This window comes from Artemia franciscana, chromosome 17 (genome assembly GCF_032884065.1).
Source record: "Artemia franciscana chromosome 17, ASM3288406v1, whole genome shotgun sequence".
NCBI lineage: Eukaryota > Metazoa > Arthropoda > Branchiopoda > Anostraca > Artemiidae > Artemia > Artemia franciscana.
In genome coordinates this window covers 11299633-11314698 of record NC_088879.1, presented here as the reverse complement: position 1 = coordinate 11314698, position 15066 = coordinate 11299633, and the positions used below count along the sequence as shown (strand labels likewise).

The 15066-nt window shown below is 35.3% G+C and overlaps 1 protein-coding gene across 1 annotated transcript; it reads left to right on the top strand.

Moving 5' to 3' along the window:
- Positions 1 to 10635: 10635 nt before the first annotated feature.
- Positions 10636 to 12536, top strand: LOC136037842 (pre-mRNA-splicing factor ISY1 homolog). Its single transcript, XM_065720686.1, is given in 2 exon segments — positions 10636 to 10976; positions 10978 to 12536. Coding segments are annotated over 2 exon segments (765 nt in total). The 5' UTR covers positions 10636 to 10727; the 3' UTR covers positions 11494 to 12536.
- Positions 12537 to 15066: the final 2530 nt, after the last annotated feature.

Genomic DNA, 15066 nt, shown 5'->3' with positions numbered 1-15066 from the left:
TCTACGTGCTCATCCTCCATCCCAATACCCAAAGCCTGCTCTTTACACCCTCTCAGTGTTCCAATTTCCATTAAGTCCTTCTTTACTATCTCCTCTCAAACCATGCGGGGACGATCTGCTTTTCGTTGGGACTTAGAGGGTTGGTCGAAAAGTGCGATCTTTAGCAATCTGTCATCAGAAAAATATGTCCTACCATCTCGACTTTCCCCTCATCATAAGCCTAGAAACTGGGAAATACGGTCAGTCAGACGGGTGCCCAAAATAATCCATAGAAAATTCTTCCATCTTTTGGACCGCCCATGTTTCAATATCATACTTGACCACTTTCATCACTGTAGCTTCTAATATTCTAATCCTGGTTAGCAGACTTGTCTTCCTGTTCTTCCAAACTTTTTTCAAAAGAAAGAAAACTAAAAGACTTGACTATTCTACTTTTAATATCTTCACTGTGCCCATCGTCACCTCTTCACCTTCAATTATTCCCAGTCTAAGCAACTTTAACGCTAAGTTTCAGACCTATTCTAGCACTCTGAACTCGCAAAACCTCTAAAGAATCACTCATTTCGCTAACGTTTTTATCTAAATCACTCAAGTTTTACTTCTTCATGATTCCATGCTGTCTCAAAGCCTATGTAGTGCTCCTTAGACCTAAGTCTTTCAAAATGATCCATATAACTGGGGGTCAAATATAAATATGCTTGATTCCTGGTTCAATACAAAACCAGCTACTAACCTCAGGTCCTGCCTTTACCACAGCAATGCTATTTTGGTATATAGTACCAATCACTTTAATGTATTTATCTTGTATACCGTGCAAAAAGAGGATCAAGGCTCTATCAAGAATTTTGTTCGGGGAATGGGGGTACATTTTTTTTATTTTTTGCAAAGCGCATAGAAATTTATTAATAACCTATTCATTTTTTTTTTTTTTGTGATGCGGACAAAATTTCAAGGGGGGAGGGGGGGTAAAACCTGCCCCCCGCCTGCAAACTGCCTTTAATACGACCTTCATTGAAGCATTTCTATCGGATGAATCAAACGCTTGCCCACAATCTATAAAACTAAGGACCAGCGGAGTCCGAGTAGGCATTCCCCAATTATTAATCTTAGAGTGAAAACTTGGTCGAGGCATCCTCTCCCCTGATGATTCAGTTCCATCAAAACTGAACATCGTCAGTTAGTTTTTTGTCTTTTATTAGGAGGTCTTATCCAAGTTCTGCGAGCTAGAAGACCGCCCAATCAATTCTAAAGAGTTTGGCCATAAAAACCAAAAAAGTTTCCTATGGAAACGATAGGATAATCCTTTAAAGTATTGTATAGCCTCAAACCCCAAAGAAAGTCTGTCTGAAAACTGCTTGTTTAGCCTACACATTACAGGTGAAGGATAATTGTTTCAATAATTAGCCAACAGAGGAGATGTACGAAGGAAACCTGACCCTCCTTTTAAGAAAGGGCTAAACATTCTGCCCTAAATGAAGTAGTGATGAAATGAATTTGTACAGTTTGAAATTTTATTGTTAACTGAATCAAGTCGGGAAAAATAACCTCAATTATATAAGCTACAGAAGTAAAGTTGATATAGAAGATATAGTAAGCTACAACAGTTAAAGTTGAATCTCTTGCTTTGTGTTGTAATTAATTTTTTTTAAACAATAAGTTTTTTCAATTGAAAATAAGGGGCAACTTCAAAACTGAACGAACAGTAACGCTTAAGCTTTAGAGTTATTTCAAAATACACCCCATTAAATTCAACTACCCTTGTGTTTGAGCAGTCTTTTTTAAAGAATTGTGACAACAAGTTGAACTTTACCGTTAAGATCATGGGTTTGTTTTAAGTTCTGATTCTGTTTGTTTTAAGATCGATCGATTCTGTTTTTTTTTTAAGTTTTATGTAGCTCCTTACTTTCAGTTGGAAAAACTTTTTTTTTCAACTTGATTTCTGGCCGTTTTTCTAACTGTGTCAGAAAATCTCCTTAGCCCCCCCCCACTTCTAAAATTTTTCGTGGAAAGTTCTCCCCCCCCCCATAAACTTTCTTCCTACGTTAAATTCTGCCCATGGAAGATACCCCAAAAATTCCCCGTATGTTTTCCAATAACAGTACCATAATATGAGCAATGGGCAAAGCGCGTGACATACAGCCCTTTCCCCAGGGACTATGGGGGTTATGTCATCCCCCAAAACATAGTTATTCGACTTTTCAACCATGCTAAATCAGACGGCTATCTCAAAATTTCCATCAAAAGTCTTTGGGGGAAAAGGGCATGGGATGGGGGCTAGTTGCCCTTTAATCTCTCTGTCACTAAAAAGAGCAGCAAAACTTTTGATGTCTGATCAGATAACTTCTCTCCTGATCTTCCAGGATGATCGGTTCTATAAGTCACTCCTGGAAAAGAAAGAAACACTTATTGGTGATCTTTCTTTTGGTAAGAAATGCGAAATTCCTCGTTTCGTATATTGGGAGAGGCCTCATTTTGTCTGAAACCAAAAGTTCTAGCGCTCTTAAAGAGCGACCAAAAATATTGGAGGGAAGCTATCCCCCTCCCACGCCCCTTTGTCTCGAAGTCATTCAACCAAAACTTTGAGATATCCATTTTTATCAACAAAGTTGGAAAATCTAATTGAGGAATACTTGACCCCCCAAAGCCCCCGGGGGATGGGCTGCATCTTATGAACTTTGTCTATTTGTTTCCATATAGTATTGGCAATTGAGAAGCATATACATATTTTTTTTTGGGGGGGGGGGGTACGTGAAAGGATCTTTCCATGGAGAAATTTTTCGTGGGGGAAGGAAGTCTTCCGCGGAGGGGGAGCTGGGTTTCCCGGCATTATTTAAAAAAGTATCAGAAATTAAATAATTTTTTTTCAACTAAAAGTAAGGAGTAACATTAATACTTAAAACCAACAGTAGTTATTACGTTTATGAGGGGGGTTGCTCCAACCTAAACACCTTGCTCTTTACGCGAAGTTTTTTTTTAAACTTTAAAAAAGCTTATTATACTAGTTAAACGGTCCTTGTGTTTCGGGAATCAATTTCATTTATTTTAATTTTTTTTCTTTCTTTATAGGCTAGTGTTAGTTTGTAGACTTTTAGCAGTGAAATACTTGTAAAAGTTTAAACTCTTAATAAAAATCACCATGCTGATGCGAAGATAAATGCCCAAAAATGGTGTTGGCGCTATGTGAAAAGTGACTAATTTCAGTAATAATTCTTAGCACATTTATGTCAATTATATTTTGGAGCTGGTTAAAAGAAATATTTAGAGAAGCGAAAATACCAAGAAGTCAGTATGGTATTATACATAGAGGGAGTTCTATATTTATGGATTAGTATGTGAATCCCAAACGTAAGGAATAGGACATTATCAGCGCTTATTAGGCAATTCAATAACAAATAAGAAAATCGGATTTTCAATTAAATACGGGAAATAAAAACATTAAATGGTATCTGGAGCGAATTTCCCTCTACCAAATTCCATGACCAAACTACTACTCATCTAATCTATCTCGCTATGATATGAATATCGTTATAAAAAAAAACACTTTTCTATGATTTTTAATTCAGGAAATTATATTCACTATAACTTCTTACTCCTATATGAATCCACTTCTGTCATATTTGCATATGTAGAGATTGCATTAATTTCCACTTTGAAGGTTATAAAACAAGAAAATAAAATTTTGAACCGACTGACTTTAGAGAGTAAAAAAAAGGTAAAGGATACGGCATTAGACTTTACAGTCCCTACCTGCGGTGCTGATCTCTGTTTCTCGGCCCTTCAGCTAGGAAGTGCAATGGGGCCTGTGGGCCAACCATCCTATGCTTTCGCACACCCTTCCTGTTTACCTTCCCCATATTTCTCCAGGTACCCATTTAGAGCTGGGTAAACTCTGGCTAAGCTTACAGAGTCACGCCACTGACCCCCGTCCCAAACTGAACAATTGGGTGCACTGGGATTCGAGCCTGCGTCCATAGAAAGTAAAAGCAGCTTAAATATCCAGGAAAAAAATGACCTGAGGAAATATGGCGAAACAAGCTCAAATTTTACTTGATGGTAAGGTTTCAGAGGCAGTATATTTTGAAAAATAATAATGTCGAACATGTTATGAGGTATAATGAACCCCTATTTTTCTTGTTTTCCTTATGCTAAAAACGAGTATGGATTAGTTTAAAAAAAATTATCTGCTCAAAGTGAAAACAGTAAATTGGACAAAAACGACCTAATAAACAGCTTTAAAGCTACTGAATAAATTATATTTTTTCCGAATTATTCACGGGGCAATTAAACCCTTCCCCCTCAAAAACGTCACTGGTGGGAGGGATAGTTTTACTACAAATTTTGTCGGACGTACACACCTCCAGGTGAAATCCTAATGCTCCCCATTAAGGATTGGAACTATGCATGACCATGGTTATTATAATTCAGGATACAGATTCAATCCAGAGTGACAAGCGGAGGGTCAATGTCTAGCTCTAACTTTTTATATAGATTCTAAGATACAAGAAAATCCATATTTAATCTTTTAATGTTGTAAGTACTCTTTTGTACATTCTCAGCCAAGATCATACTTTCAATAGATTTATTCAGAGCCAAAATAGGTCATTTAACTTCCCTGATTTGTGTAAATCTATTTACAATGAAATTAACAAAGCAAAATGTCAAGATGAACTAGATAATCCAAAATATAAATAGGTTATTCTGATTCAAGATTCTCCAGCTATCAGTTAACTTCCCTAAAGTGATCAGCCAGTTGCTAGTGTCTCGCTTTGATTGCTCTGTATAACCTACTTTACGAAGCTGGTAAGCTGCTTTGGAAGCTGGTAAGTTTGGACAATATCCTTTTTTACTCAGTTGGTTTTAGACTCTACAACCAAAGACTACAACACTTTATACAATTGGGCCACCAAAAAACAAGTTTTAGGCTAGTGCTCTCCTAAAATCTAAAGGTTTTGCTATATTCTCACAATAGACAATTCACAATCCCTCCCACCTTCCCTTAAAACAAAGCTCTGCACGCGCGTTTGACCGCTGATATTGAAAAAATATAACTTTACATTTATGATAATCAAGAGGATATCCAAAACTTTGTTTTGGGGGAAGGGAGTCCAAAAAATTTAAATTAAAATATTACTTTTACTTATATGTACTTTTTACGTTTTTACAAGTGCGATAAAATTTTTGGGAGGCAGGGTCATACCCCGCAACCCTGGATACGGTCTTGATGATAATATTCAATCTCTGATAAGATATTACATATTTGAACTGAAATAACCCGTAGTAAAGAGGCAAAAGACTTCAGTTTCTTATTATTTATTTGTGTTTCTTCCTAGAGCAATTCCATATGGACGGTACAGTCGTAAAGACTTTGGAGGAACTCAATGGATTTGAAATTGAAAGTTTTTGTTCCATCCTAAATAGTCAGCAATTATCGGAAAGTAACTAGCCCCTACGAAGCATTCCCCCCACAAAAATCCGATCAAGATTTACAATGCCCAATTTGTTCAAAACAAGTCGATAGGTCATATAACTATAATTATCATTTTGACATATGCCCGGGGCAGGGGTTTTAAGTTTTGTAATTTCTCCCCTGCTTAGATCTAAGGTTTTTATTGGGAAAATGGGTCAAAATCGATGCTCGATCTCCAAAACAGCCTTTGATATTCAGAAAAGGCTTTAACAAAATATTTTGAGGAATGTCGAACAAAATCAACAACATACACTCATGTTATTTGTCAAAAGGGTGTATTAGCAATATATAAGGAAAAACTGAGTGCATTAAGTCAAACTTTTCCAGGGAATGCAGAAGGTTGACCAGATGCTGGTCAAAGGTTCCTTTTAGATTCCCCCTCCCTTAAACAACGATCTTAATTTTGAGAGAAAGATATTTGTTCAAAATAGTTGAAAAGATCAAAACAACTACGTCTCCAAGATGAAGCATGCCCTGCTAAGAATCCTGACATGTGCTATAACATTGTCAAAGTTATCCATATCTTATACATAAGATTTTGTGGAACAATTTTTAGCTTGAGTAAGTTGGGGGAAAAATCAAGGGGTTTTAAACAGCTGTTTTCTCTCTCACACCAGTTGTATTGATGGTAAAAATGTGAGTAATAGAGAGACAGAACAAAGTAGAATCGAAAATATGTTTTAGAGTAAAAAAATCTAGTCTTCACCTCCCAGAACATCCGGAACCTGGACTTCCAGATTGTTCTTTGATGTCTTCTTCTTCTTGAATATGGGATATGAACCGGTCCAAAGGTATATCAAAATAATCCCGAAAAAAGGGGCTTTTGAACTTCTAGATTTCAGGAATTTTTGAGCATTGCAAAAGAAAAAAAATATATATATATATATCTGGGAACCTAGAATCCGGAAGGTGAAGACTCATCACTACTCCAAAAACAGCTGTTAATATAATATGATGAGACAAAGCAAAAGTCGACGAATAAGAGCAAGATTATTAAGATTTAAGTATTCTAAAGCTCATTTTCGACTGGACTTCTTCACAAAACCGTTTGTTGTCAATCAACCAAGAAAAGATCTGGAAAATCGTTTTAAGAGAGTTTTTTGCCTTTGTATTTTAGTTGTTGGACTGTCTTGTCTTCTGATGAAAGTTCTTAAGCCGAACTGGCCAGCCATGACAACAAACAACAAAGAGAGATAAAACTCAACATAAAAAACCTCAAACGAGACTCCTAAGTTAACGAGGATACCTAAACTAGGCGTCCTCAGCACGAGATAAAAAGAAAAACGCTAAACTAAAAACAAATGAAAACACCACAAATGATAATAAATAAATTGTCGCTACTGATCCATACACGGAAAAGAAGCTATTAAGAGTTATTTCAATGAGAACATCAAAGTAACTGAAGAAAAAGGGTAAAAATTAAAACTAAGTAAACTTTTCTGTAGCAAAATAATCCACTTGTTAGCTAATAATGAAGCAACTCGTTTTGGTCCAGTAGATAATCCTGTCCCCTGGTGATTATGTAAAATTTTAGTTCACTTATTGACTATTGGTTCATTTTCAAAAGACAATCAGAAATTGGGTCGATACTTCAATTCCCTGTGTCTCTATTTATTGAAAGATTAGCAAACATATGTTTTTTAATTTCTATAGCCTCTCTCGCCTACTGAAAAAACCCTGTCATTAGAAATAGCAGTAGCCTCATCAAATTGTATAAAATTTTCAGGATGAAAGAATGTATGTTCAGCCAGAGCCGAAACAAACGTTTCAGGAGGCTTTCTTAATTGTAGGTGTTTTTCTATTGAGTTGCGATGCTTAATAAATTTTTATTTCCACAAAGAGGGGGGGGGGGTATTGTGCATTATATAAAACTTTCCACAAGAACAAGGAATTTTTTGTACCCCACTAACTAAATCTCCCCGCGTTAAATCCTTCCCAGAGCTAAGGAAACTACCTAATGGTCTCACTGATTGGAAACAAGTATCAATGTTATGTTTACACAAAATTCTTTTAAGGATCTCCCCCAAAATGGATACATAAGGCAAAGAAATGAAACTTTTCGACATATTTAATTCTGTACACTGTGAAACCCCAATATCCCTATTGTTATGTTTAATGCGTCTATTTTTTATCAATGAATTTAATCAGGTGACTATTACAAAATAGTCACCCGATCACAACCCCTCGTTCCACTGAAATAGGGTGGCACAAATGAAAATTAATATGCATATCACTGTGTATAGGCTTTCTATATATTGAGACCAGTAAATAGAAATCACTTTTAATCAATAGGATATAAAGAAAAGATAGTTTGTTACTTTCTTCAAACTCCACTGTAAATTAAACAATTTATTAAAACTATTTAAATGTTTATGGAAAAGGTCTAAGGACTCCAAACATACAAAAGCATTTTGATTTGATACAAGATGGAACCATGATTAGTATGTAACCAGTAACCATGATTGAAGTCTTTATGAAGTTGGTTATCATTGCAAATGAATATTATCTTTATTCTGGTTTTAGACGTGAATTGATTTTATTGACAGGTGTTTGATTTGGCTATGGGGGTATCTCTCTCTCCTTTGTTGGCAAATTTCTTTTTCATTCTTCATTTGTTGGCAAATTTCTATTGAAACCTCTGTTATCCACAGTTTTAGCCTTTCCCCTTGTTTTTGGGGCAGATTCATGGACGACATGGTTTCCAATTGAAAACACGGTTTAGAGTACGGCAAGATTCTTGCGTGATGGGGAAAAAACTAATTAAAACTAATGAATTAAAATCAGAAATTTTTGATTCTTATGCTGAACCCATGAAAAAATAGAGGAGCATTCATTATATTAACCAATTCAAACTTCTTATTAATCAATATAGTTCTGGTAATAAAAAACAGGCAGATATTAATTTTGAAAAAGCTTTCCAAAAAAAAGTTTGTAAAAGAAACTTAAAAACCCACATAGAAATTGTGGCGTCTACAAATTACCTACAAATAATTTTAGTCAATGAATATTTAATACATGTCAAACATTTATTTATTTTCTTTAGCTTTTCCAATAATATTGATTGTTAGATGTTTGTTTTTAAAATTCTGTAATCATTCGTGCTATGCTGAAAAGTCTAAAGTTTTTTTTAATATTTTTCTTTTAGTGGAGAGCGGTCTTCGCAAGTAATGTGCTTAGATCAAATCCAATCAAATGATAGGCTTTTTACAAATATTTGATGAGCAAACACAAGGCTGTGTCCATGGTAGGGGAGCAGCTTAGGAAGCTTATACAATGTTCGTAAATGTCCCGCCCAAATAAGGTCCTGGAAAGGGCCCTGAATGCACTCTTCCTTTCACTTCGGAAATTGAAAGATCTTGACTATGTAAGCTTTCATTGATAAGATTTATTCATAATCAATACACTTATAACAACAAACTATAATAGCTCCCCCTAAGGCTTCTTGGCCTGTAAATTAGGGAGAACATTTACGGATTACAGGCTCAGAGAAAAAATAGTTACTTACTGTAAGTGAATTTTCTTTTCCCGCGAAGCCTAAAAGAATATCGAATCCATCCAAAACAGAGTCACGCCAATAATCAAACAGTTCGTGGTAACGAACTGTAAGTAAGTAGCGACTGGGCTCAATAATAACCGAAAATCTTAGAAAATGACATTTTAATATCAAAAGATATATCAAAGAATCAGCTTACTATGTTGGTTCCAAATATATAAAATTCATCAAGTTCAGTGGTACCCTTGGAAAACTACTAGTCTGAGAAAATTTGGCCGATTTTTGAAGTAGGGGGAAACATCCCCTAAAATTAAAGGAATCGTAATGAAAATCACACCCATATTCAGCGTACTAGAAAGCCATACTGCACAAGTTTTAAGCTCCTATTTGCAAAATGTGGATTTTTTCCAGAAGATCCTGGATGCGTGTATATTATTATTATTATTATTATTATTAATTTATTATCCGTCAAAAAAGGTACAATAGACGAAGTAGTCACTAAGTAAAAAAATGTAAAATGTAAATAACAGATTCAGAAAATGAAGAGAAAAAAGGACACAAACACATATTGAAAATTCAGATGCATGACAAATAACTCTTCATTTCATACATTGCATTAATACAAAAAAACTATTGCGAACAAATTGATAACCTAGGATAACGAAATTATCCCTGAAAACTGGATAGAGATTTCTTGATACTAATATTTGGGTCTGCAAGCTTATACAGATGGATCATTTTGCGATTTTTACGATTCCAACGTAAGAAATACTAATTTTACACTCAATGTGTGATATCAGCAAACGACGCGTGTGGCCGCCACACACGTCGATACTTCCATACTTGGAAGGCCCAAGTATGTAATAAATGAAAAAAACAAGTTTTTTATTGCTTTAAAAAAGTAATATAATGAAAAAGAACCAAACTTAATTGTAAAGAGCGGGGCATTTAGGAGGGGGCATCCCCTTTCATAAACAGAATAATTTCGGCTCGATTTAAGTTTTAATGTCACTCCTTACTTTCAGTTAAAAAAACTTGTCTTTTTATTTAATGTCTGAATATTTTGAATTAATGCGGTTCTTGATTTTAGCTACCCAACATTAATAATTAAAACGAAATTTACATATTAATTTTACTTTTTTGGCTAAATGGCCTTCTCGAAGTTTTGATTCAACAGTTTTAAGAAAAAGGGGAGGGGGAGGGAGCCTACTTGCCCTCCAATTTTTTGGCTTACTAAGAATGGCCACTAGGACTTTTAATTTTATTTACGAACGTTTTTTATTGGTAATAAGTATATATAACTTACAAATTAACTTGCATAAGGAACTTATATATTCTTATATTTTTATTACGTATATAATAGGATTTGCCCCCCCCCCCTCATTATTTTGCACTTTACACTAAAGCTCAAATTTTGTTCCAATTCCTTAAGAATGACCCCTGGACCACAAAAGCCGTTTAATTAGGATAAATAGCTCATTTTTTTTTACCAAAAAATGGATGACACACTTTGATCAGCTTATCAAGAGCTATCGATTGCCGTCAAAAAAAAAATTTATCTGTCTTAGTTCAAAAGTTGATTTTTTTTTTTTGTCGTGAGCCAACTTTTTAACGTCACCACTTAGAAAGGAGCAAAGGATAAGCTCCAATTTCTTTAGCAATGACAGAACTTTTAAGGTTAAGAGATATTATATTTAAGATAAGAGAGTCATAGAATATATTTGATGTGATCAAAATCCTTGACTTATAAATTTCAAATTTTTAGATATGGCTCGGAATTCAGAGAAAGCAATGACAGCGTTGGCAAGATGGCGTGCAGCAGAAATGGGGACCCTAAAAGCCAAAGATAGACGACCTTACCTTGCAACAGAGTGTGATGATTTACAGGAAGCAGAAAAATGGAGGATGCAAATTATAAGAGAAATTTCTAAAAAAGTATCACAAATTCAAAATGCTGGCTTAGGCGAATTCAGGATCAGAGATTTGAATGATGAAATTAATAAATTACTTCGTGAAAAAAGGGCATTGGGAGGTTAGGATATCAGAGCTTGGTGGTCCAAACTATCAGAAACTTGGTCCAAAGATGCTTGATGAAGAAGGGAAAGAAGTTCCTGGAAATAGAGGATACAAGTACTTTGGAGCTGCAAAAGATCTGCCCGGTGTACGTGAGTTATTTGAACAAGAACCACCCCCACCTCCCAGAAAAACACGAGCAGAGCTTATGAAAGATGTTGATGCTGACTACTATGGGTACAGAGATGAAGATGATGGCATTTTAGTACAATTAGAAAGGGAGGAAGAAAAGAAGGCAATACTTGAAGTAGTCCAAGAATGGAAGAAAGGAAGACAGGGAGACATTGCTGATAATTTGGAACCGGAGGAAGAAATTGACTTTGAGAGTCTGCTATCAGATAAGCCTTTATACACAGCCCATGTCGACGTTCCATCTCAGGAGGATATCAAAGAAGCTCTGCTACAGAAAAGGAAGAAAGAACTTCTGTCTAAATACGTCGGTGATGCGGAAGGATTATAACAACAGTAATTTTTGACTATATATGTATTTTTGTAGGTGCAGTTTTTGCATTTAAATATTGGTTAAAAAAAAAAAAAAAAAAAATCGGATCTGTTTAGCGTCTAGCCGTGTTGTAGTTTACAAGTGTCAGTTTGATCGGCGGATTTTGGCCCATCTATATAATGCAATGGCACTATCCCATTACCTGTATTTAAGTCCCTTTTGGAGGATATTCCAAAAGGAAGATAAGAAAGAATTTCGGTCTACATATTATAAATATGCAAAGTACCTCTTACGGCTTCCACCATGGACCGTATTGTAAGTAACCGTATTGTGACAAGTCGGTATGGGATTATCGACCCTAATGAAGCAATAATAGCCCAGATCGCCAGATATAACTCTAATATTGTTACTCATCCTTGGGCAATTATTTTGAGGCAATAGGTTTTTGTTTTTTGTAGTTAGATATCCATTTGTTCTTTATTTTTCTTGTGTTTGTGTATTCTTTTGTAGTGTGTTTTTGCTTTTTTATCTTATACTCCATCTGTTTCTTTTGATGGAAAATAAATATATACATACATACATACATACATCTGATAACATTTCTCTACCTCAATCCCAAGTAAAAAAAAACAAACAAATGAAAAACCCAGCCGAAATCACGGCAGCACTTTCGGACCCGTGGGAAAATGCTGCTTTTTTGCTTCTGTAATTTTTTTATTTATCACTCAAAGAAGATATATTGGCTCTGGGGCCGGGTAACTGCCGCATATATTCAACACTTATAGATTTTAGTCCATCTTCAATTTGAAAGTGGTGCCTGCCTGCTTGCCTGCTAGAACGGACCTTTCCACTCGAAAGCAGAAACAAGGTTTGATGAACCGAAAGCTTGGCTGAACAACTTCAGTTAATCCTCTCTGACAAACGTTATATAACTCCCCTTCACTTCGCACACCATAGGCTCTGGCTCGTGGACAAGCAAAAACCATCCTTTTTGGCCCTAGGCAAGAGTTCTGCGGAGCTTTCCAAAATGTAATGTCATATTCATCAATCCGGTCTGAGGTCCACACTTTCCTTAAAAGCTGCACAAGTTACACCCTTACCAGTTTCCAGGAATAAGCTGAGATCGATGGCATAGATAAAAAAAAAGAAAAAAAAAACGAAAAAAAAACGGGAAATAACCAAAGTGCTGCTCTCGCAACACAATGAAGATTAACAGACCTTCATTTTGGGTTTGACCGAGTCCAATAAAACAAGAAGAACTGGTCGAAGAAAAATGAAGATTAACAGACCTTTTTTTCTGGGGGGGGGGGTCTGCCTGAATCTACTAAAACAACAAGAACCCGTCAAATTTTACAAAAATAAAACAAATATAAGGAAAAAGCATTATAATAACAAGTGTGCAATAGGGTCGTGCACTTTGGGACATTTTAAATACAGTGATGATCAAATAAAAGGATTTCGTGCGTATATGTTACGTTATGAGGGAAAGGCTACGAAAAAGTAAAAGATTATATATTAATGTTTTCTCCTTTTTTTCCAGATGAAAAAATTTAGTTTTTTCGGCGTCTCGATGGTCAATTTTGGCTGGTTTTTGGCTAGTGTTTCAGCGACTAGTGTTATGCAGTCTTGAAATTTTTCAAGGGATTGACAAAATATAACAGGTTTTTCTTGGTATTGACTAAATATAACACGTTTTTTCAAGGTATTGACTAGATATAAGAGGTTTTTTTCTAGGTATTGACTACATATAATCGGTTTTTTCAAGATATTAATTAAATACAACAGGTTTTTTTCAAGATATTGATTATTCCTAAGATTCTTATGTATGTTGTTTCTTCTTTATCATTTAAATCACCCTACACTAACTTTGCTTTTGAGTGTTTTTGCTTTTCAACCTATCCATGAAAGGGTGTTATAAATGGAAAGCTTAATACATTTTTAAACTTGCACAAAAGGCTCAGGGTTGTCTTTTTTTGTGACAGGGCTGTCTTTTCTTTTTTGTCTTGTCTCAAAATGTTATATTCTAAAATATAAGAAATCGAAGTGTACTACCAAAGAGTATTCAATACTTTCGAATAAATTTTCAGGCATCCCTTCCATTGGCTAATATATCCCAATAAAGACCCAGATATTTTGTTTTCTGATGGCCTTGAAACTTATATCCTAAAGTTCTTATTACTCTTTGATATATCTCTGATATATTATCAAACTTTGAAAAAAAAAATCTTTCCATAGACAAAATAATTGCTAGAATACGCAGATAATTCTGAACTAACTTTTTCATGCACAGATTCGAAAAAAACAGCAGTAGAAATACTAAAATTAATAATAAAAGTGGAAATATTTCGGGATCACAACTTGAAACCTTAATAATGGGAGAACAAACACTATGCAAAAAGACAAAACAAAATCCAAATAAAATATACTTTTAAGTGTGAGTTTGCTCATTGATACGCCTGTTTTATATTTTCTAATTGTTTTACTTTGTTTGTTATTATGTAGGTATTAACAACAATTTTTCCCGAAATTGAAAAGGTTGTAAAAAGAGGTATTTTGTTCTGAGGTTGTTTATACCTCTCAGTGCCCAAAACGCTGACTACCACACCGCCACTAACCACCGCCAAAACGCCGTCACAGTATTTTGTCCACCTCCACTCGCTCGGGGCTTAGGACCTTTTAACTGTAACTTGACTTCACATCAATCTTCTCAGATTCTTAATTCAGATTGCTCAGATCAGTAATTCATTTGCTAGAATTTTTTGGGCTTCAAGTTTTTTATTTTCTGTCTGTTTCAGGTAATTCGAGCCGTGCCTCTCATCTTTTAATTGCTTATATCACGTGATTAGAGTTATAGATGCCGCTACTTAAACACAATCACTGGATATAGCAGTATAGATGGCTTGGAACTTAAATCAGGAACCTTTTCATAGATGCATAGAAACAGATTTGAAATGCTACAAATTAAATTAAAATCAACCTTAATGTTTGCTTCACAAGAACAAGAATCAGTTCCAACTATTTTTGTAGACATTTTTGAAATTATATCTGTTGTAAGTTTGTTTGAGTCTTCTCTATAAGTAGAGCCAATCATTTGCAAGACTACAAATCACACACTTTAATCTATTTCCAAAAAAACAGTACAATATACCCTCCCTTCTTCCAGGAACACCTACGAACTGAAATTTTTTTGGTCTTAGATTTGCAATTTCTCATATTAGAAGTAGTACAGTCCCACAGTTCTGAAAGTACATATTCACGCCTTAGGCAACATAGTAATTCTAACCAAAATGGCTATGTCTAAAGAAATGCCCGGGAAGTCAAGCTCTCCTGGAAGCCAATCAAATCCTGACAGTGTATACAAGGGCTTACAACTTTAATCTGTTTAAAGTTCACCTTTCCTCCCTCAGTTTCACCCTTTAACCCTCTTTGATCATTTCTAATTGTACTTTCCGGACCCACTCGTAGCGGCCGGTCACTTCAATTACCCCTAGAGTGAAAGTTGGAAAGCTAGCTCTTAAGCCCCCCCTCTGAAATTTAGGGACTTCGTAACTCTCGTCAAAACCAACATAATTCAAGCATCCCTGGAAACAG